Genomic DNA, 22,237 nt, shown 5'->3' with positions numbered 1-22,237 from the left:
CTGGAAATCATCAAACCGAATCAAGTGTGGCCTAGTGAAAAAAGTGAAATGGGGCATCGGGTAAAAAAAACACCTCAGTTTTATTTGATTTTCACGCGTTTATGGATTTCAACCACCGGCACTAGAAAATAATGCAAATTTTTGCAGGACCTTAAACGTCAGTGAAACTTTATGTGTCCGTGCTGATCGGATCGAACCCATCCGAAACGCTACATAGGCCGAGAAACAAGCGTTTTGGGAAGTAAAAAAAAATTGGTTGTCTGTAAAGTCGGTTTACGGACGATAGTTTAACGTGACAACGTCATAACAAAACATTGCTGAAATGATTGCATACGTTTATGAATAAAATCGAATCATTTTTATTGGATTATCACTATTTTGTATGGATGCAAAGGAGTCAAATGAAAACTACAATTTAATTGATAAATTTACTTTTATTTGCACTCATTATTTCAAATATGTTTATTACTTTAACGAAGAGATTATTTTAACTTTAACTTTTATACATGTTTGCTATTTAACTTCTTCCAATCTGTGTTATTCTGTTAAGGATAGGACGATGATAGGAAAAGTAGGAAACAAATGGGAGTGTTTCAAGTTTAATGTGCCTCGAAAAAGTCAAATCGATGGTTGTTCCAATCAAGTGGAAGAGAGATAGATGCTGCGCAAGCGTACAATGAGCGTAACGGAACACAGCGTAACGGGACAATGTGCGTTACGGGACACTTTTTTTCGTGCGTGCAACCGGCGTTCATCGATTTATTAGACGTTGTCACGTCAAAAAAATAGTTTGAGGCCCGCACACTCGGAGTCACCTGGAGGATTCCTTGTAGCTCCGAGCAAAAAAGAAGACCCTGGCCGGAAGGGATGTAGAGTCATTTGGCCGGCGAGAGGGTTGATTCCTGGGGGTGGGGGGTGAACTTCCAGACGGACGGCGACAAGAGAGATGACGAGGTCGGGGTTTTGAACAGCCCGCCGAAGTGATTAATTACCCCGTCGGCAATCTAGGGGGGTGCCACCCTGGCGTGAAGACTCCTGACGAATGGAATGTTCCTAGACACGACCGTGAGGGCAGGTCAGGTCCAAACCAGGCCCGCGACTTCCAAGATCATCAGAGGTTCCCGTTCACCTGTCCCAAAGTTAGAATTCTCTTAAGAATATAACGCTTTCACGATACAGGGCTCACGAGCATACACCTGCGAAATTCTCGCCATCCACTGATGCCACCAGGTACAATCTCCATACAATACAGCATAAAAAAAATTCTGTGACTACCCACCTATTGTTTACTGTCATATTTCACCTTCCGTCCGGATCGCATGTGATAAGAAAATTAGAATCATTTCCTGTTGTTATAGTTTCTTCGTTATTCGGGGCGAAACAATGAGAATGCAGTTTAAAAGCATAATGGTACGCCTTCTAGCCAATCTCTCCACATGAAAATACGAAATGTACAGAATAAATATGGTGACTTATAAGTATTATTTATAATGTTTAATAAACCACTGCTAACAATATTCTGGAATAACTCAAGTTCAAAAGATAGTTTGTGTGAACTGCTAAAAATAAAATCTAAACTACTTTTCTGTTACAGCTGCGCCTGCCATGCTGGGGACTCGGTCAGGCGGATATCGACAGCTGCACCTGCCATGCTGGGTACTAGGTCAGGCGGATGATGACAGCTGCGCCTGCCATGCTGGGTACTCTGTCAGGCGGATATCGACAGCTGCGCCTGCCATGCCGGGTACTAGGTCAGGCGGATGACGACAGCTGCGCCTGCCATGCTGGGTACTAGGTCAGGCGGATGACGACAGCTGCGCCTGCCATGCCGGGTACTAGGTCAGGCGGATGATGACAGCTGCGCCTGCCATGCCGGGTACTAGGTCAGGTGGATGACGACAGCTGCGCCTGCCATGCCGGGTACTAGGTCAGGCGGATGATGACAGCTGCGCCTGCCATGCCGGGTACTAGGTCAGGTGGATGACGACAGCTGCACCTGGCATGCTGGGTACTAGGTCAGGCGGATATCGACAGCTGCGCCTGCCATGCTGGGTACTAGGTCAGGCGGATATCGACAGCTGCGCCTGCCATGCCGGGTACTAGGTCAGGCGGATGATGACAGCTGCGCCTGCCATGCCGGTTACTAGGTCAGGTGGATGACGACAGCTGCACCTGGCATGCTGGGTACTAGGTCAGGCGGATATCGACAGCTGCGCCTGCCATGCTGGGTACTAGGTCAGGCGGATATCGACAGCTGCGCCTGCCATGCCGGGTACTAGGTCAGGCGGATATCGACAGCTGCGCCTGCCATGCCGGGTACTAGGTCAGGCGGATGACGACAGCTGCGCCTGCCATGCTGGGTACTAGGTCAGGTGGATGACGACAGCTGCGCCTGCCATGCTGGGTACTAGGTCAGGCGGATGATGACAGCTGCGCCTGCCATGCCGGGTACTAGGTCAGGTGGATGACGACAGCTGCGCCTGCCATGCCGGGTACTAGGTCAGGCGGATGATGACAGCTGCGCCTGCCATGCCGGGTACTAGGTCAGGTGGATGACGACAGCTGCACCTGGCATGCTGGGTACTAGGTCAGACGGATATCGACAGCTGCGCCTGCCATGCTGGGTACTAGGTCAGGCGGATATCGACAGCTGCGCCTGCCATGCCGGGTACTAGGTCAGGCGGATGACGACAGCTGCGCCTGCCATGCTGGGTACTAGGTCAGGCGGATGACAGCTGCGCATGCCATGCTGGGTACTCTGTCAGGCGGATGACGACAGCTGCGCCTGCCATGCTGGGTACTAGGTCAGGCGGATGATGACAGCTGCGCCTGCCATGCCGGGTACTAGGTCAGGTGGATGACGACAGCTGCACCTGGCATGCTGGGTACTAGGTCAGACGGATATCGACAGCTGCGCCTGCCATGCTGGGTACTAGGTCAGGCGGATATCGACAGCTGCGCCTGCCATGCCGGGTACTCTGTCAGGCGGATATCGACAGCTGCGCCTGCAATGCTGGGTACTCGGTCAGGCGGATATCGACTGCTGCGCTTGCCATGCTGGGTACTCGGGCGGATGGATGAAGATCCCTGGGCCCCCCGCGCGCGATGTCCTTCCATGAAAGTAATTATTGGCCTCGTCGATGAAGCTGCGCGCGCACGCAACCGCCACTCCCCGTAATGGAAGCGGCCACGGAGGTACCGCGACGAGACACGCCATGGTTCATTTGCTAGAGTGAGGCCGTCAGCTCTCAGCGCTCGTAACCCCGCCGAGGACACAGTTAGAAAAAAAAATGTAAACATTGTTGCGTTATCAACGAACAATACACTTCAAGTAATTGAAGAGCAATTATTAATTTCTCCTACTACTGATTATTAGTGGAACCTACGCTGAAAATTTGACTTCCGAGTTGGGTGTTACGTTGTAAACAAGGTATAAACACACACGGAGGAGGAAATAAAGAATGTTCTTTTGTAATATACTTGACAAGTTATGAATGTTTTTGTCAAAACACTTAAACGACTCTAGTAGATTCTTCGTCAAAGTATATCAACTCAATTGCTTGTAGATGTACACAGCCACCCGTGCATTCACGAAGATCCCCTTCATATTTCTTAGTCTGCGTTTTTCGTAAATTTAATGTGACCTATTTTTAACCGCTTAGCAGCTGTGTCTTCGAGTTGTTGTTGTTGTTGTTGTTGTTGTTGTTGTTGTTGTTGGGTCGGGACTTGCGTGTGTGCCTCTGTGCTCGCGACGGTCGTCCAGGCCGTGTGGACGGGAATCCTTCTTTTCACAGACGAGAGAGCCTAACGCCGGATCGTGCATCTTCGGTTGTTTTTTTTGGTTCATTGTAAATAAATATGACGGTGTTGATAAAAAGATACTAATGGTCAATTATGTTAGGTTAGCTACATTATAAATACTTTAAAACATTTTGGACGGTTGATTTGGTTAGGATAGCTACATTAAAGATACGGAAAAAAAAACATGAACTCCGGGGAACTTCGGGTTTTGGCTCTCTCGTCTGTGAAAAGAAGGCTTCCCGTGTGTGGAGACTCATGCCGGAAGATTAATTACATTTGCGACATTCGCTAGATTATAACTAGGTTGATGTTACAGCTGGGAATAAAGTTATTTTAACGAAGGAAACGTTTGTCTTAGTAGGGAAAAAACAAACATTTAATTAGTGTTCCATTTATTAACTGAAAAAAATTATATATATTCTATACCGCCCCAATTTTCAATATTCTACCAAGTAATAAAGGAGAACACTTACAAATTATCGATGAAACACCTCAACTGCAATCGGAAATAAAAGTTATTTCGTTGGAATAAATATATTATTATTTGTTGACACCAGGTATTAAAAAATTATCAGGACAGCATACGTTACTTTCATGTTATAAACTGTCCCTTAATTTTTATAGACAAGTTTTTTTTTTTAAAATTGTATAAGAGAAATTTACGGGTTAAAACCCACGGATTACCCCTCCCCCATAACTTTCTGCTCATAATAAAGATAATGTATTTTTATAGCGTGTTATAAATTTATAATTTAACATTTCTTATAAACCTAGTTTTTCGTAGTGCGAAAAAAAAAATACGGACGGAGTAACACGTTAGTTTTCGCTGAATCCTGATGACGATTTCCTGCAATTTGAACATTTCAGCTCGGAGATAATTTTAGATGACTTATATTCTTCTCCTACGGGCTAATGTCACTGTAATAAAAAGTAGGTCATCAGATAGGAGCCAAGAAAAACAGAACTCGTAAATAGAAATGATTTTGCCTCGTCGGTCGGTACGGCATCCCGTCTCCGATTAAATCTCGCGCTGATAACGGGGGAGGAAAAAATATTGGTAATTTAATTTCGTATTGGATATTCGGTGCCACGGATGGATAGCGGATTGGCCCATACCCGCGCCTCCTTCCAGCTGGAGTCAAATCCGTCTCCCATGGCATTTGGAGTCGTTATCGTGGCTGATGAAATCTATATCGTGATCTGGGACATTCTTCCTGCCGACTTTCTGAGGCATATGGTTGCGCGCTACCCCTTGTTTTTTTTTTCTCCTCTGATTCACCGACAAATAGTTTCCTAGATTTAACATAAAAAAAAGTATAAATTGTCTCATACTGTCCAACGTTGTTAAGAAATGAATAACTTACTTATGACTGCGGATGCAGTAAATTTCTCAGGCACCGATCTCAATTAAAACCTCAAATGAGGCGCTTTAATCTTTCATCGCAATTTCTGTCAATGTTGATTATGATTTGGATGTGCGCATATAGTTGGTTTATACACGCTAAGAATTTATTTATTACTAAATTATTGAAGAGAATGTACTTGTAATGCAATTTTTGATAATGTTCCTAAAAATGCAGGCTAAAGTTAGTTATAAACATAACATTTTATGGAAAAAATTTCATTGAAATTTGGAATATTTCCTTATAAACTGAACGTTTTCCTATACACGTATACATATAGGAGCTAAACATATTAGAAGAAAATAAATTTTACCGTTATTAATTTAGTATTGAGCACATGCATTGTTGCGGTATATTCCCCAGCTCTTTAAAATGGTGCACGAAAACTATGCCTAGGTACAATTTCTTTGGTGAGTCTGGTGATTCACTGATTGACAAGGGACAGAGCCAGTGGCAAGGGGAAACTCAGTGAGTCGGGTCTGGAATGACGCGACGTCTCAAACTCACATAAGAACAACACTATCAAAACGCTAATCACGCCAGCTTATTACGCTAGATTATAATTAACGTGTAACATGTTAGCTTTCTGTATACAGCAATGGTATGAGTAATTTCGTGAACGGAAATGAGTAACAACAGTGCAGCCATCCGTGGTGGATGGCGCGAACCAAAGTGCACGCAGACAAAAGAAACGTTATAGTAATTATTGTCTAGTGAATTTTAACAAAATGGGCACTATTTAAATGAAATCCTTTGTCGAAAATCGGGTGCAAAGCCGAGGTTTATTATTTTTTTCAAGTCTTTTTTCGCTTTTATCGGTGCAGTTTCATTATTTACTTTGAATACCTCCGTCTGCTAATCAAATGATAAATAGTTGACGTAGCTGCTCCGGCAGCGAATTCTAGCGGCGGGTGCGGAAACTACGCGTGATTCGCGTCAAGAAATGCACTTGAAAACACAATTTTTGTATATTTATCACGCTCAGTATTATTTTAAAGAATTATACGTTAAATTTCGTGTCCGAGTTTTCGTATTATGAGTGTATTTTCAACATGAGAACACATTAATTTGTTCGTTACCGAGGTTAGATGTTACACATCTCTGGCGTGTACTGTTAAGACTCTCACATTTGTTTTTGTGTTATTTGGGCTATAGATCAGATAAACATCGAGACCGCAAGAGATGGTAAAATGCAAGGAATACGCCCGGGGATATTTGCCTATTGCAAGGAACCATTCCAGAATTTTTCTGGAGATATTTAGGGAAACCATGGAAAACCGAAACCAAGATTCAAACCAGGGTACTTCCAGAATGCGAGGCAAGTGTTTTACCACTGCTCCGCCTGGCTCAATTTCCCTTTAAAATAAGCACTTAGGCTTGAGACGGGAGCTTAGCGAGATTAGGTTTTTGGAAAGGATGACTGCCAGGATCCCATGGTTGTGACAAGTTACTGAACTGATGAGATCCTTGAAGTTATTTAAGACCTGAAATGAGTTTCGAAAGAGATATGGCGAAGGTAAGGAACCATTTTAAATAAGGATTTTTTTTTTCCTTGGTATGAGCTTAACGTTCTCCTAGTCAAGCGTGGACTTTGAGTCGATCTCGCGTCTTGAGGCTTCCCGCAAATAACCTTTCCCGCCGGATGACATTCCGCTCTGGCTGGAGAACCGACGACCCCCTGTGAGCTCCCAAAGTGAAGCGCTTTCCCGCTTTGGCCCCGGCGCAAGTTATACCTCCGTTCTAGCCCACGCATTGGTTTGCGCTTCGCAAGACCACTCTCGGGTTGATTCTGCTGCCAGAAATAAAACCACGAGGTCACATCAAATACTTCGCTAATAATATAATTAGACCGGGGTAAGCTGACGATGTTAAACATTGACAGAACCACATCACAAATATTAAATATATCACTTCCGAATGAAATCTATGTAAATAAAATTGTAAATGTTTGTTCGTTAAAAAAACTTTAATCTCAGAAAGTTCTTTACAGATTGCTTTGAAATTTTGACACAACGTAGCATTCGAATATGCGCGTGTCACACTTGTGACAAGTGAAAAGATAGATGCAAATATAGATAGGTAAAAACATAGAATTTTAATATTGTCATTGTTATAGTGTCATATATATGTATATATAGCTGTATAGATGAGTGATATAGAGAGCTATAGATATATAGATGTAAATAGAGATAGAGATATGCAGATATCTAGCGAGAGATAGAGAATTAGAGCGAGATAGAGATATATGTGTACATACTTCAAACAAATTACAAAAAAAGTGATTGGGGCATTGCGAAGCATGCTTGGCATTAAATAATATTTATATAAATCTGAGTCTATAATATGTCATCGTACAAATTTAGCGATATAATTTTGTTGCATTTTAGCAATTTCCTCATTTTGATCCAAAGGAGTGGGGCAATTTGACGAACCTTTTGGTGCCAGACGCCGCAGCAAATAATAGTTTTCAAATGTAAATTTATTATTTTTTTTTATGGATAGCCTAGATAAAAAAAATTGTCAGTAATAAAAACACGTTATATCATTCTTTAAAAACCTAATTTGAATTCATTTCATGCAAAAAGTTTAAAACAACATAACCTCGACGCAAACATACCGGTTACATTTCTATGTTAACGCTTTAACATCATGACGACACTGGGTTCATTAGACGGAGTGAAAGATGTTGAGATGAGAATGGAGCATCAATAATGGAATAAATTTAGGGTGTGGGGGGTTGGTGTTTGTAATCCTAGAAAACCTGTCTACTCTCGCCATGCATGTTTTACTTCACCTTGATGGAAGGTGCAGTTATGTCAGGTGTAAAAAGTAAAAATAAAAAACAATGATCAAAGGTCAGGATGTTTAAAGTCAAAAGTCGGAGGTAACATTTTAGAGACCAGATGTCAAAGTTTAAATGTCAAAAGGTTCTTATTTTGTGTCGGATAAAACCTAGTTTAGTTATTTCAGTTAAGTTACGTAAGGTTGTATTAAGAAATGTTAGAGCTATAAGTAGAGACCGGAAAAATTCGCGGTTTCATTTCGCAATAGGCTAGAATCCAAATGCGTTCAACCTTTTGCTGTTTCAGTGATTGTACCACAGGTTGTCTGAATGACTCAGAGCCAATGGATAATCCTCAACGAAAGAAGTATCGAATCAAAAGCATCCTAGTTAATAGTTGTCACGACTCATTAGCCAATGAGCAGATGTAATCTGTCCGAGTGCATAGAGGATCTTGGAGTCCATCCTGTGGGTCATTGAATGAACGAATTATTCCGGTCCCTAGCTATAAGAACGCCCTGTAGGATGAACTCCATAGTTCTACGTACACTCTGTCAAATGTCATCCTTTCATTGGCTGCTGTCTTGTGAGACGTGCCAACATAGCAGCCTGTGATTCGGTACAGCTTTGGTCGGGTGTTTCTCATTGGCCCAGAGTCGTCCAGGTGAGTTGTGAGCCAATAGCAGAGGCAGCACTGAGGTATAAATAACTAATTGTATTTTAGCCTATCGCGAAATGAATTCGCGAATTTTTCCTGTCTCTAAGGATTTGTGTTAGGTTGATGATTATTGGGCTAAGTGAAGTCAAGTTCAGCAGGTCGACCGTCAGAAGGACAGACGCCGGCGAGTCGCGAGACTCACCCTGGCCGCGATGGACGTGGTGGGCTTCTCCAGCAGGTCCCACAGGAACTTCTGGTACTGCGCGCACTTGCCCTCGCCGAACTCCTCCTCCTCGCGCTGGCGCAGCGACTCCGCCTCCTTGCGCATCTCCTCGTGCACGTGCTCCTTGCGCTGGTGGTACTTGTGCTGGCAGCACGACTCCAGGTAGAGCTCGTCCACGCCCCAGTACTCCAGGTCGTCGCTGAACGCCAGCACGCACATCTCGTCCACCAGGTGCAGCTTGCCCGTGCGGTAGAAGTTGAGGATGGAGCTGAAGGACTTGGGGTGGCGGTCGAAGAAGTACTCGTTGTCGACGAGCGAGTAGTCGTCGCACAGCTCCGCGATGGCCTCGTGCGTGTTGCACTCGCGCAGCCGCCCCAGCCGCGTGTGGGGCAGCCGCTCCAAGGTCCGCCACAGCACCTCGTGCCGCACGCCGCCCACGTTGATGCACACGCGCCGGTGCAGCGCCTTGGTGCGCATGATCATGAACGGCTCCGGGGGAAGCGACGACATGGAGCGCGAGTGCGCGCGCTGCTGCTGCTGCTGCAGCAGGCCCGGGGGCGGCCGGCACATCAGCGCGTCGTCCGCCGCTGCCGCCGCCGCCGCCGCCGCCGCCGCGTCGTCAGCGTCGCGGTCGCCCATGACGGCGAGGGGGCGGCGCCGGCTGCTAGCGGGCGACAGGGGCTGCAGCCGGCTTCATCCCGCGCCGCGCTCTCCGTCCGCGCCCGCCCTCTGCCGCATCCTGATCTGCGGGCAAGCGAGGCCGCCCGTCAGCACCACCACCACCACCACCAGCAAGACACCACCACCACCACCACCAGCAAGACCACCACCACCACCAACACCACCAGCACCACCACCAACACCACCAGCACCACCAGCACCGCCAGCACACTCTTCAAGTCACCCTCTTAGCGCGGCTCCAAGGGAGACACACTTTCTCTTGGTTTGCAGATAAGTTTCTGTGGACAATGTTCGCAGGCTTTCACGGCCATCGTCTGAAGTAGCTCGGCTTCTGGGTTGTATCCGCGTCATTGGCGAATAATTCCACCGACAGTAGGTAAACTGCTCCCTGATGATGGCGACTGCAATGTCGACCGAAACGTCGGCCAAGAACACGGCTACAATCCAGAAGCCAAGCTACTTCTAAATTTTCTGTGATGCAAAGTAAGTCCGGCAGTTTTTTATTGAAGGCTTTGCCCCAACCCGAATACAGACGTTTTAATTTTCTAATTTGATGTTTTGAAACTGTAAAAAAACCGTTATATTCCGTGACGGTGACACAATGAACGATGGGTAACATATATTCTTGTCCAGGCAAATTTCTTGGAAGTAAACAGCGCGATGTACAAAGGCTACATACAAGTTGTTACACATTTAGCTTTCAAACACTTTTACTCACAAGTACCCGCTAATCTACAGAGAACTGTAAAACCCTTTGATATCTTCTTTTAAACCTAAAGTAACCCGGGAATTTATTTTCATCCTCAGAGAGCGATTAAGTTTCGAAGAAGAGATTGGGTCTTACGTCGCAAGGATATCCGTGTATAAACTTTGTAACCACGGGGAGGGGGGTCTCCTTGCCACTTGTTAACCGACGTGTACCACACGCAAGGCTTTCAACAGCCAGCAGACGAAGTCCGGAATGTCAGTACTTCTGCAGCGAGAAAATCGTAGACGCAGAGCAGGAAGAAAAAAAAGGGGATTGTCTGTAAAGTCGCTTTACGGACGATAATTTTACGTTATAACGTCATAAGAAAACATTTATGAAAAATTGCCTACTTTTTAATTTTCAAATATTATTTACAGTTTTTGAAAATTTAATTTAAATAATTTGTTTGAATGTAATCACGAACAATTAGTTATAGAAATAAACTGAAATCAAATCAATGTCAATAAATTGTTAATTTGAAATGACTAAATTGGACAAATAAATCATTTTTTTTTTAAATTACTGCTTTTAAAAAATCCCGCCTTAACCTGTTTGATATTATAGAAGATTTTCTCGCGCGGTGGTTGGCCGGTTCTTGCAAACGCTCGGCTCAAGCGGAACGTGACAATGAGTCATGCTTTTTCGTGCGTGCAGCCGGCGTTCATCGATTTATAAGACATTTATCACGTCAAAAAAATGACGACACTAAGATGAAGTGGTGGGTGGCAGCGACTAGCGAGTGTGGTCTGCGTCTAAGAGGAGTGGCGGTGTCTCGTCGCTCGAACAAAGTCCGTGACGTCAGCTCTCGTCGTGTCGTCCGCCATCTTGAGAGCACTCCTAGACGCGGGGGGGGGGGGGGGAGGTGGCAGCCTCTGTATTAAGTTTCTGAATTTCAGTCCATATGTAACTTTTTTTTGACGTGACAACGGCTAATAAATCGATGAACGCCGGCTGCACGCACGAAGAAGTGTCCCGTTACGCACATTGTCCCGTTACGCTGTGTTCCGTTACGCTCATTGTACGCTAGCGCCGCATCTATCTCTCTTCCACTCGATTGGAACAACCATCGATTTTACTTTTTCGAGGCACATTAAACTTGAAACACTCCCATTCGTTTCCTACTTTTCCTATCATCGTCCTATCCTTAACAGAATAACACAGATTGGAAGAAGTTAAACAGCAAACATGTATAAAAGTTACAGTTAAAATAATCTGTTTGTTAAAGTAATAAACATATTTGAATTAATGAGTACAAATAAAAGTAAATTTATCAATTAAATTGCAGATTTCATTTCACTCCTTCTTTTTATCCATACAAAATAGTGATGATTCAATAAAAATGATTCAATTTTATTCATAAAAGTATGCAATAATCTCATCAATGTTTTGTTATGACGTCACGTTAAACTATCGTCCGTAAACCAAATTTACAGACAACTCAATTTTATTTTAATACTTCAAAGGTATAATTATTAAAATAGAAACTCAACAGGACTTGCAGAATCATGTTAAAGGTTTCCTTGTTCTGGTACACATTGAGTGACACTGTTATTTTTGTCGTGCAGATAGAAAAAAAAGAAAGAAATAAAAAGTTTTATCTATTGGTTACAGATGTGACGTAACTAACTGCACCCGTATGCGTTAAATTTTCGTATAAAAGTCAAATATTGTTTAGCCTTTAAGATAAAAAAAAATTAAAAATATGTAAATAAAACATCCAATATGAAAGAGTCCGATCCCGCTTACCTTTGTTATTTTTGAAACGTATATGAAATATTTGACATGACGTGCTTATTCACGTATGTTTAAGGCATCAGGGCCGTTGAGATTACAAGGGGTTACGAAAATCCTGACACAGACTCTTTGCCTATAGATTGGAATCGTGCCGACTCGTCTGCTGGAACAAAACCCTGGAATATTTACCTCGAGGATGTTAAGCATTAGTAAGGACCGGAAAAATTCGCGGGTTCAATGACCTGTAGGATGAACTCCATAGTTGTTATACGTACACTTGGACTAATGTCACCCATTCATTGGCTGCTGTCTTATAAGGTGTCCCAACGTAGCAGCCTGTGATTCGATAAAGCTTTGTTTGAGTGTTTCTCATTGGCCCAGAGTCATCCAGGTGAGTTGTGAGCCAATAGCAGAGGCAGCACTGAGGTATAACTATTTGTATTTTAGCCTATCGCGAAATGAATTCGAAAATTTTTCCGGTCTCTAAGCATTAGCTACGGCGGCCGCTGAGAACAGAGGGGTGCCTTAACTCGTTTGAGCAGTTTCGACACGGACCGAGCTTTGAGATATGGACGCTAAGCGAGAAAAGATTGTTCGAGTAAAAAAAAACACACATAGTTTAGTTTAATTGTACTGAATCACAATATAACTGATTCTCCCCCCCCCCCCCCCGTGCAACAAATAAAGAACTGGTATGGGAAAAGAAACCATTTCGCTGAAGGTAAACTAACATAGTTTTTTTTATAAACGATACAAATATTCCATATTTGCACCTTTAGTTATACGGCGTACATCCAACCTAAAGACCAATTCTTCCCACACAATTCATAATCACCATAGTAGGTAAACTATAAAATATATAACAATAAATTGTTAATCTTCTAAATATCACCAAAATTTTTGATCTGAAACAATTTTTCATAAGATGAACCATTATTGCAAGTGGTTGAAAAAACCTGGCTTTGGAATAAAAAGAATAAAAACATACCCCTTACCATGTACAGAAAGACAAAAAAAAATCGTAACGTTTTTAGTAGGCATAATATCAAATCGTTATAATCTATTGCTAAAATTCTAAACATTATCTAAAACCACTCGCTGAAACCATTTTTGATGAAACGTTTTATTACCGTAAAAACCGGGGTTGAAATAAAAAAAATTCCTTATTATCAAATTCGTTTGAATTTATTTTAAACCAACTTAATTTTATCTTAAGCCTTGGTCCAAAACAAATTTTTATACCACCACGTATTAGTGCAAGGAATGAGAAATATAGTTTGAAGGTTAAAAACGTCCATAAATACTTTTGTAGGCACAATATTAAATTCATTGCAAGCTATTCACAGCTGGATGCACTGAGTTAAAAACATTCAAAACATTTTCGCTGCATGGAATATGAAAAAAAAAATTGTTGTTTGTAATATTGGAGAACATAATTATAGGATGTCATGTAAATTAAGTTTTTAAAATGGTCCAGATGTTTATAGAAGTATCTATAACATTTATAAAAGAAAGAAAAAAGGTACTTCGAAATTTATCTACGCCTGTAAGCTATGCCCAAAAGTTTTTTTTGTTTTGTTTTAAAAGCGTTTTGAAGACTAACAAACAATTTTATTGAAGTAATTTTTTTTTTCGGCTCATCAATCATTCCTTTATGTACCTAAGCGAGTCTGTACACATAATTTTTACCAAGTTGAAAGTATGTATGTATTATCGTGATTTTCTAAATATTGTATTTGTTGTCACCAGGCACAGCAATCGCATCGTTCAGAATCGTAACAACCGAGCAAGTGATGACATAATCCACGCAACGTGCCACTGTATAACTGATGCATTTCTTCCCCCCTCCCTTTTATTCTCAGTAACACCACATGTTGTACAAGATTGAATTTTGCAGGTGACTCCACGCTGGATTTCGTATCTACATTAATTAATTCATGACGAGGAACACTTTGAGTTGGGGCATTTTTCGCTAATTTCATCACAGAACCTTACCATCAAAATTAACCACATAAATGTTTTTGTGGATGATACAATTCTCAGCACAGGACACGATTGCTGAAATTGGTCGACTTTGTTTCCACAGCCAGGTAAGTATAACTTTAAATATATATATTACAAAAAGCGTTCCTATTATAAGTCACAATTTCAGTACCTTCTTCGTTTGTGCTTTTGGATAATGTTTTCAGGATTGGGGCCAGGACACCTTAAATTTTTTTGCATGAAAGCAAACAAATAGTCCTGATCCGCAATTTTAGCATCTACTATTTTAGGAATCAGTTCTAAACCAAAATAAGAACATCTGACCGAAATATGTTTGTTGTAAAACCTATACTAAGGTACGCATTAAGTGACGGTGGAAAAGCCAAGTGGCGAGAGGCTGGCTGTCACGGGCCCACCCATAAGACACGGCCTTTGACCACGAGCCAAAGATAACCAAATATTTACTGTTCCTCCCGACAACGCCTCGTCACAGGATGAGTTTCGATTCAAAAATGACCTCAATCTGAGGACCGAGTCCGCTCTTGGGCACACAGAAATAGACTTTCGGCGGCTTGGAGACGAACTTGTGTTATTCATGCGGGATAAATAATTCGGAGCGTTTCAAAAATAGGTCAGCGGTTTACGGCAGAATGGCCTCACGGCGACGCGACGACTGTGATCTTATCGGAAGATTACGAACTTCAAAAACAACTGGCGTTATTCGACAGACAACAATAAATGCCCAGAAACGCAGTTATGTCCATAAAAGGAATGTCCCGGTTATAAATTTTAATTGCATCAACTGTAAGCGTTGTAGAGTCAACACTCCAAGGTAACAGTTAAAAAGTAACTCACAGTTATAGATAAGCACATGCGCGAGTTCTGTTTTGTTGTTTTCTCGTTTGGCAGCGCCACATGCGCAAAATGGTGACTCCTGAGCGTAAAGCATTTTTTGTGTTCTGCAATTTGCTAAGAGTGAGTGTAATTTCGATTCAACGTGCGTTTCGTTTAAAGTCCATAATAGTTGCAGTTGCTTCATGCTTTAAAGCTGTAGGATTTTTCGTAATGGCCGAGACGACAGAGATCTTTTTCGCTGTCCTCCGCGTTCACCTGACATAACGCCATGCGTTTTTTTTTTTTTTTTTTTTGGGGGCTTTGTAAAAGATCGACGTCTACCTTCCGCCGCTACCTAAAGATTTGCCAGATTTTAAACGCAGAATTGAAGAGGCTATTGCTTCCATTACGCCGGACTTTTTAACCAAAGTGTTGGAAGAATTGGACTTTAGGTTGTATGTATGCCGTATAACTAAAGGTGTGTAATACCCCAAAGTGTCTTAAAGAATAATTAAGTAATTAGATAAAAAGATTTGGAAACTCTGAATACTGGGGCCCTCAATTAATAGCTATCAAAGTCAACATCAGAGGCGACACTAGGAGTAAACAAAGAAAATTTAGAGACTCCCAACGAATACTTGGGAGGAAAAGGATCGTTATTATATATTAAATAAATAAAAACAACTGTTACGTCTATAGACTTCCTTATTTCATTAAACATTGCTCTTTCTTTTTTTTATAGATTAAATTTTCCTTAGTAACATCTGTTTTTCATTGATAAGTGATCTTACTTAAATTCCTCACAATTACTCTTATTATATTATATTCTTTGAACTTATTTACTATCGGGCCGGCCCTGAATGTTTAACAAAAATAACAATACTTAAGAACATTAATGAAATCAACATTGGTGACTTTAAGGGTTGTACATATAGTCCTTGCAAAACATAATATAAATTTCTTCTCCTCGACTTGCTTTTACTGTCCGCTGTCTTAACTGGGTTACACTATATTTTTGAAGTTCGTGAATAGAATAATAGAACTATGCGGGTATCACCCGGGGCTGTAGGTAGACGGTGATCGAGGTAGTAGGTCTAAAGATGGTGGATTCTGCTCAGGAACCGACTCCAGTGGGTCCTGGCAGAGGATTTTGGTTGCCCCAAACTTGGAACCCTGTCTGAAACAGAGGTCCAAATTCCAAAGAATTAGACCTGTTTCCAGACAGTATACTTAAATGGCGCAAAAGGCCAATAGAAGGAAAATTAAAGGGGGGGATGACGTCAAGACTTACCAAAACAGGGTGTTGGTCCTGGCGCTCAGGAGAGGGCGTCTCGTCTCCGAAAACCCGAACCACGATTCGCGGTAGACACGGAAGTCATCATGAGTTAAAAAATATGTATATATATATATATAATTTAAAAAAAAACTAAGGTTCTCTACTTTCAACTAAGCTACTGACTGGTTAATATTAATTTTAGATAGGGACTTCATCCCTCTAGTCTGAAAAGACTACATAATATACGATGCGATGCCGATGATTCGCCGAAGATCGCAGATACAAACTGTACCAGTCAGTCAGGAGGCGCGCACCGAAGTAAGTTCAGAGCGGGATATCACCAGAATATCATAAGCGCGGGGTCTCTAGAGAATGGGAGGGGGGGTAGGCTCTGAGCCGAAAATTACCGAGTCCACCCGAAGGTGTCCAGCATTAAAAAAATTAGATCTTACTGGAGTGACTGCGCGACTGAGACGCTATCTTTTGGTGGCGAGAAGAAGTACTAATAAATCGACTAGTGACCGACGAGAGTGTCAAGCTAGGGGGTAATGGAGTAACCAGTGGTGCCACCTAGCGGCCTGAGACATAAGGGGGAGAGAGGTTGTCGTTACCTCCGCGCGAGCGCTGGTGTCGGCGCTGCCGACGCCCACAAGTGGCGTTAGAGACCACAGCCGTCGCTAGATGTCGTTAAAGTCCAGAATCGTAACTGTGGCTGTCAAGCCTGAGATGGCCTTGACTTCGGTTAACGTACCCGAGTGCTCGTCGCTCCTAGCTTCACTTCTGAGAAGAAAGGGTGGGTGAGCAGGAGGGGGATGGCTTCAAAAAACGCATGGTCTGTGGGACGCAAGGCCCACGGGATCCTCCTGTCGTGTCTTGCTGCTAGTGAACCTTATACCGATTCGTGACAGAGTTAGCAGGGCTCAGCACTGCTTCACAAGCTGCTCTAGGCAAAAGTGGTCACGCGAAGAAATAAAGTTACCGGCCGTCGACGTGTCTGGAGGCGGGATAAATATTAGCCAGAATGCTAGCCTAGCATGAGGCTGGGAAAGAAAATCAGCTCGCCTCTGAGAACAGAGGCTGAGGACCTGGCCGTAAAGAAAATAAGATGAGAGAAAAAAAAATTTCCAAAAATATTTAAGATTACTAAATTTTAAATAAAACGTGCCTAAATCCCTAATACACGGCACAGGTGCACATATTGCATATTTGTATCGTTTGTAAGAAAAACTAGGTTAGTTTACCTTCAATTTGATGTATGATTTGTTGTAAATATTATTTTAAAATATACCTTTGAAAATAGGACATTATTTTATGGACATGCTGTATATATCATAATATAAATACCTTCTGTTGGCTGCACCGTAACAAAACACCAAAAAAAAAGGAAGCTATTCCCTCTATATTTAAGAGTGTATTTTGGAAGAAAATTCCGCAAAAGATACGATTTTTTTAAATGCACACTCCAATTGTAATAAATGTTTCAAACTTTTATTTCAAGCTACAACTTGTATAATTATAATCGTGCATCTGTGATGATATCATTTATTTTGTTTACCAATACTAAGAAAATTTAACGGTAGTATATAATAAAAATACATAGTATTTCCGAGGACTGTAGTCGACAAATTTGAGGAAATATAAGTTATTTTTAGCAATTTTTGAAGGTTAGGTCAAGGTAAAGGTCAAAGGTCAATGTAATCCGAGATGGCCGCCGTGACGTCATACTCCAAGATGGTGGACCGGTGCCAAGGCACCTCACTCCTACTCCTGTCCTCGGACATACTATTATATACTACTTACTTCACATGAAAAAAAAAATCAAGACTAATAATTGTGGAAAAACATTATTTTAAAAAATGTAGTATGAAATGGGTGTTGTTAGTAACTGAAATATTGTGCGTTGAATAAAGATGAGTGCGGAAGAAAATTTACGAGCGTAGCAGTAGGGTCGTTGAGTAATTAAAATACTGGACCTGTCATATAGCAGCACTCAAAAATTTAATTACTTTGTCATGTCCAGTTGGTTGCATATAAAAGAGACAGGGGTGTACCCTCTGTTTTATTATAAATAATGGTATGTATTTGTCATCTGTTGACTTCGAAAGGCTACTCTACTTCAAAAATGTTTGACCTAATATGCATGTGTGTCCACAAATTGCTTAATAATATTTCCGTCATACCTACTTTGAGGATAAAATGTCATTAATACTTTGATCCACCTGTTTTATAGAATGCAAAGCGTGTTTCATCATCTGACGCATTTAATACAGGAAATGTACTAAATTATAGCTTGATTTTAATGCTATTAGTTTGACACTGCGGATGAATATATAGTCTAAAATATATTTCGACTACACTTTATATTTCAAAGACTTCATAAATATCCCCCAACGTGCGTATAATTCCAAAACATTATAAACATTATTTACACGTGTGAATTTGTATGTTTATGTTTCATATATCGGGTGTTTCCGAACACCACCGACCACACCTGGATAAATATTTATAACTAGAAAATAATACGAATAAATATTTACAACTTTCAACACGGGGTGCTTTTCAATAGAGTTATACATTGATGTAATTTGTGTTGTCTTAATACACCAACAACCACAATTACAACTCCACAATGATTCGGGGTGACATAAAAATACAACATTGATGAAATGATTGCATACTTTTATAAATAAAATTGAATCATTTTTATTTTAATAATAAAAGAATAAATACTTGAAATTTTACTAGTAATCAGACTTTAAAAATGCAAGAATAATTAACCTTTATAGCCGAAATTGTTGTTGTGATAAGCAATGAAAACTACATTAACTTTTCACTTCACTTTGTAAACAGTCGACGAAACAGTTCACGTGTAGATGACTTGTAATTAATTTTAAAAACTGGTGTTTACCTATAAAGTTAAAATGTAATTATGAACAAGTTTTCACATAAATAAATTGTAATCACATATCTATCATCAATTGTATGAATCACCATAATTTTTTAGTCAATTGTAACATAACCTATTATTACTGCACTCGCCGACAGCGTAACGGAACAATGAGCGTAACGGGACACAGCGTAACGGGACCATGTGCGTAACGGGACACTTTTTCGTGCGTGCAGCAGGCGTTCATCGATTTTTTAGACGTTGTCACGTCAAAAAAAAGGGTGATTACTTGACAGATGCGTGTGGCTCTCGTTGGGATGGCCACGGTATATTTCGTTGTCTTGGTCTGGACTATCGCTAGATGTGGCAAATCTCGATTCCTCGTGCGAGGCCATGTGAAATCCTGCAGATATCAACCTGCAAGGATCTCCACATGCGTGCACTCGCCACAGCACTAGGCGTACGAGCGATGCCTGGTTGCGCGGCGTCATTCACTGTCACGGCGACGCCATGTGTACCACGGTCTACCATTGACGTTCGTGGTCAAACCTTTGAACAGTTCTTGTAAATAACAAGAGAAGTGCTCTGTTGGGGTGGCGCGTAACTATACCTTTAACCCATTAACGCAAGGTCATAATTTTTATATGTATTAATTTTTCCAACGTACATCACAACTTTCTCCTTGATGCACCATTACTATAGCATGCTGTGGGTAATGTGTGTTGGCAACTCGTCAAGCAATGCAGATTTGGTGTCTCATACTTATGTACGTACTTCATGTTCCGAAAAAAAGGCCGTTTTTTTCAATACGGTTAACTTGTTAGTAATATTCTACTAAAATTTTATTGCAGCATATTGTTAAAAAATTAAATTTAAAGAAAGATTTTCGATGCATGGTGCCGATGCATCATTCCACGTCAGCAACTACTAAATCTCATAAAGTACCAATATAAATAGTTCATACCTCCTAATTACCATTGGTTTTTAATCAGTCACGATTATATATAACCTCATATTGAAGCTCTGAAACATTTAACATGCCATAAAATTCGTAACTTTGATAATATGTACGTCTACTGAAATACGGATTGAAGAAATTCAGCTAGACATCAATCATGTACAAAAATGATCAATACGTATTTAATGTACAACATAACAGATTTTTAATTGTGTCATTCTTAGCTGCAAAAAAGGATTTCAGCAAAACAAAGAGAACAGGGGGTTCATCAGTGAACAGCATCTAAGTTGACAATTAATTGTTTCCCGTCAAAGTTCGCTCGTTCATCTGAGCTCTGCAGCTGTGGCTACAAGATTCGGAACCCTCGGGACTTTAAGACCAACACGCAGGTCGATTACTCCCCCGAAGATGTTCGCACAGGTGGGCGATTCGTCATCAGGAGAAGGGAAAGACGTCTGCAGGAGCAGCATTCTCCTCCCACTGCATTCCCCGTGCGAGCCTGCAAGGGATCGGGAAGAGGGAAGGCGAGTGCATATGAGATATGTGTAGTCTACCCCCGCCACCAGACAGTTCTCCCTCCGGAACATAGTCGAGGGAATAGTTACGAGTGAGGTTTACGACCCCTGAAGTCCCGGAGACAGTCTTGCCGTCTCTCTCTCTCTCTCTCTCTCTCTGAAGAGAGCCTCCTCCTGTGTACGGGGGTTGCTACAGACCCATCCGTAGGACGAGAACCCGCTGTACCGCCTCCGCCTCCTTTCCTACCCACAATCCCAAGCCACAACATCCGCGGCTGGCCGACTGTCCAGGGAAACAAGGCGATTTTGGCTGGTAACACAACACACCAGGGAGGTGCGGCCCTCTCTCCGAGAGAGATATCCCTCTTCCCCATCTTGACTCTCATCAGTTTATGACCACCCAGCAGGCCTACCAAGGGGCTCGGAGACCTGCCATCATTACAAGTATTTTTATGCGTAACCATGAGACGTAAAACCACACCTCAACACTTACTTTTTTTGACGTGACAACGTCTAATAAATCGATGAACGCCGGCTGCACGCACGAAAAAGGATGACTCATTGTCCCGTTACGCTCATTGTACGCTTGCGCCCCATCTATCTCTCTTCCACTCGATTGGAACAACCATCGATTTGACTTTTTCGAGGCACATTAAACTTGAAACACTCCCATTTGTTTCCTACTTTTCCTATCATCGTCCTATCCTTAAAAGAATAACACAGATTGGAAGAAGTTAAATAGCAAACATGTATTAAAGTTAAGTTCATTAAAGTAATAAACATATTTGAAATAATGAGTGCAAATAAAAGTAAATTTATCAATTAAATTGTAGATTTCATTTCACTCCTTCTTTGTATCCATACAAAATAGTGATAATTCAGTAATAATTAATCAATTTTATTCATAAAGGTATGCAATCATTTCATCAATGTTTTGTTATGACGTTGTCACGTTAAACTATCGTCCGTAAACCGACTTTACAGACAACCAATTTTTTTTTCTTCAAAAACCGAATTGTTCTCGGAAGATGAGAAACTTTACAGTTGACTTGAAGTTGCAAAGAAGTTAACAGTTGTCCAGAGATAGTGAAGACTCTTGAGTGAAAATACGCGATACTTAACGACAGCAGGCCTTAGAAACCGCACTCTTCACTTCCAAGAAATTTGTCTGGACGTGGAACCGTGATGTATAGCTGCTGGTTCGTTTGGCATCATGCCTATACTTATTTTTAATACTGGCCCCTGCAGTGCTCACAAATACAATGTTCTTTATTGTGATTCATTTGCGCGTGTCCTCACTTCTCGGTCAACTCCCACCGAGCACCAACAGGTGAGACATGTCGAGGTTCATGTGTAGCAACTCCGCATTTAGCCAATATTGTCGGCTACAGCATTACTATTACATTCATTTAACTTATGTTTTTTTTATTAAAGGCTTGTTTTGTTTCTGAATATGTGCTTAGTTGCTAAATAAGTGGATGGGGGAAACACGAGGCCATTATTATGTATTTTGTATTTGTTCATGCACGAATATCATTATTAGTAAACATAAAATCATTATAACAACTCCCGTAAGGTTCGTTTGTAATAAATATACTTCTTCGTCTTGTTCAATAAATGTATGAATTTACAAACTTAGCAATTATAATCTTCCTGACTGCACGTAAAAACAGTATCTCTGCGCCATCTTGGAGGTAAAAGTTGTTCGTTTGTATATTAAATCATTGAAAACCTTTGGGTGGACAATCCTTGAA

General features: G+C 41.5%; 1 protein-coding gene across 1 annotated transcript in view; it reads right to left on the bottom strand.

Moving 5' to 3' along the window:
• Positions 1-9,506, bottom strand: part of LOC134541849 (uncharacterized) — a 63,870-nt gene extending 54,364 nt beyond the window's left edge. Inside the window, exon 1 of the mRNA XM_063385547.1 lies at positions 8,847-9,506. Within this exon, the coding sequence (XP_063241617.1) occupies positions 8,847-9,506 (660 nt within the window). The remainder of the gene's footprint in view (positions 1-8,846) is intronic.
• Positions 9,507-22,237: the final 12,731 nt, after the last annotated feature.

The sequence above is a fragment of the Bacillus rossius genome (genome assembly GCF_032445375.1).
Source record: "Bacillus rossius redtenbacheri isolate Brsri chromosome 4 unlocalized genomic scaffold, Brsri_v3 Brsri_v3_scf4_2, whole genome shotgun sequence".
In the NCBI taxonomy this organism is placed as follows: Eukaryota; Metazoa; Arthropoda; class Insecta; order Phasmatodea; family Bacillidae; genus Bacillus; species Bacillus rossius.
Note: the sequence above shows the minus strand (reverse complement) of the source record. Positions and strands in the feature narration are given on the sequence as shown.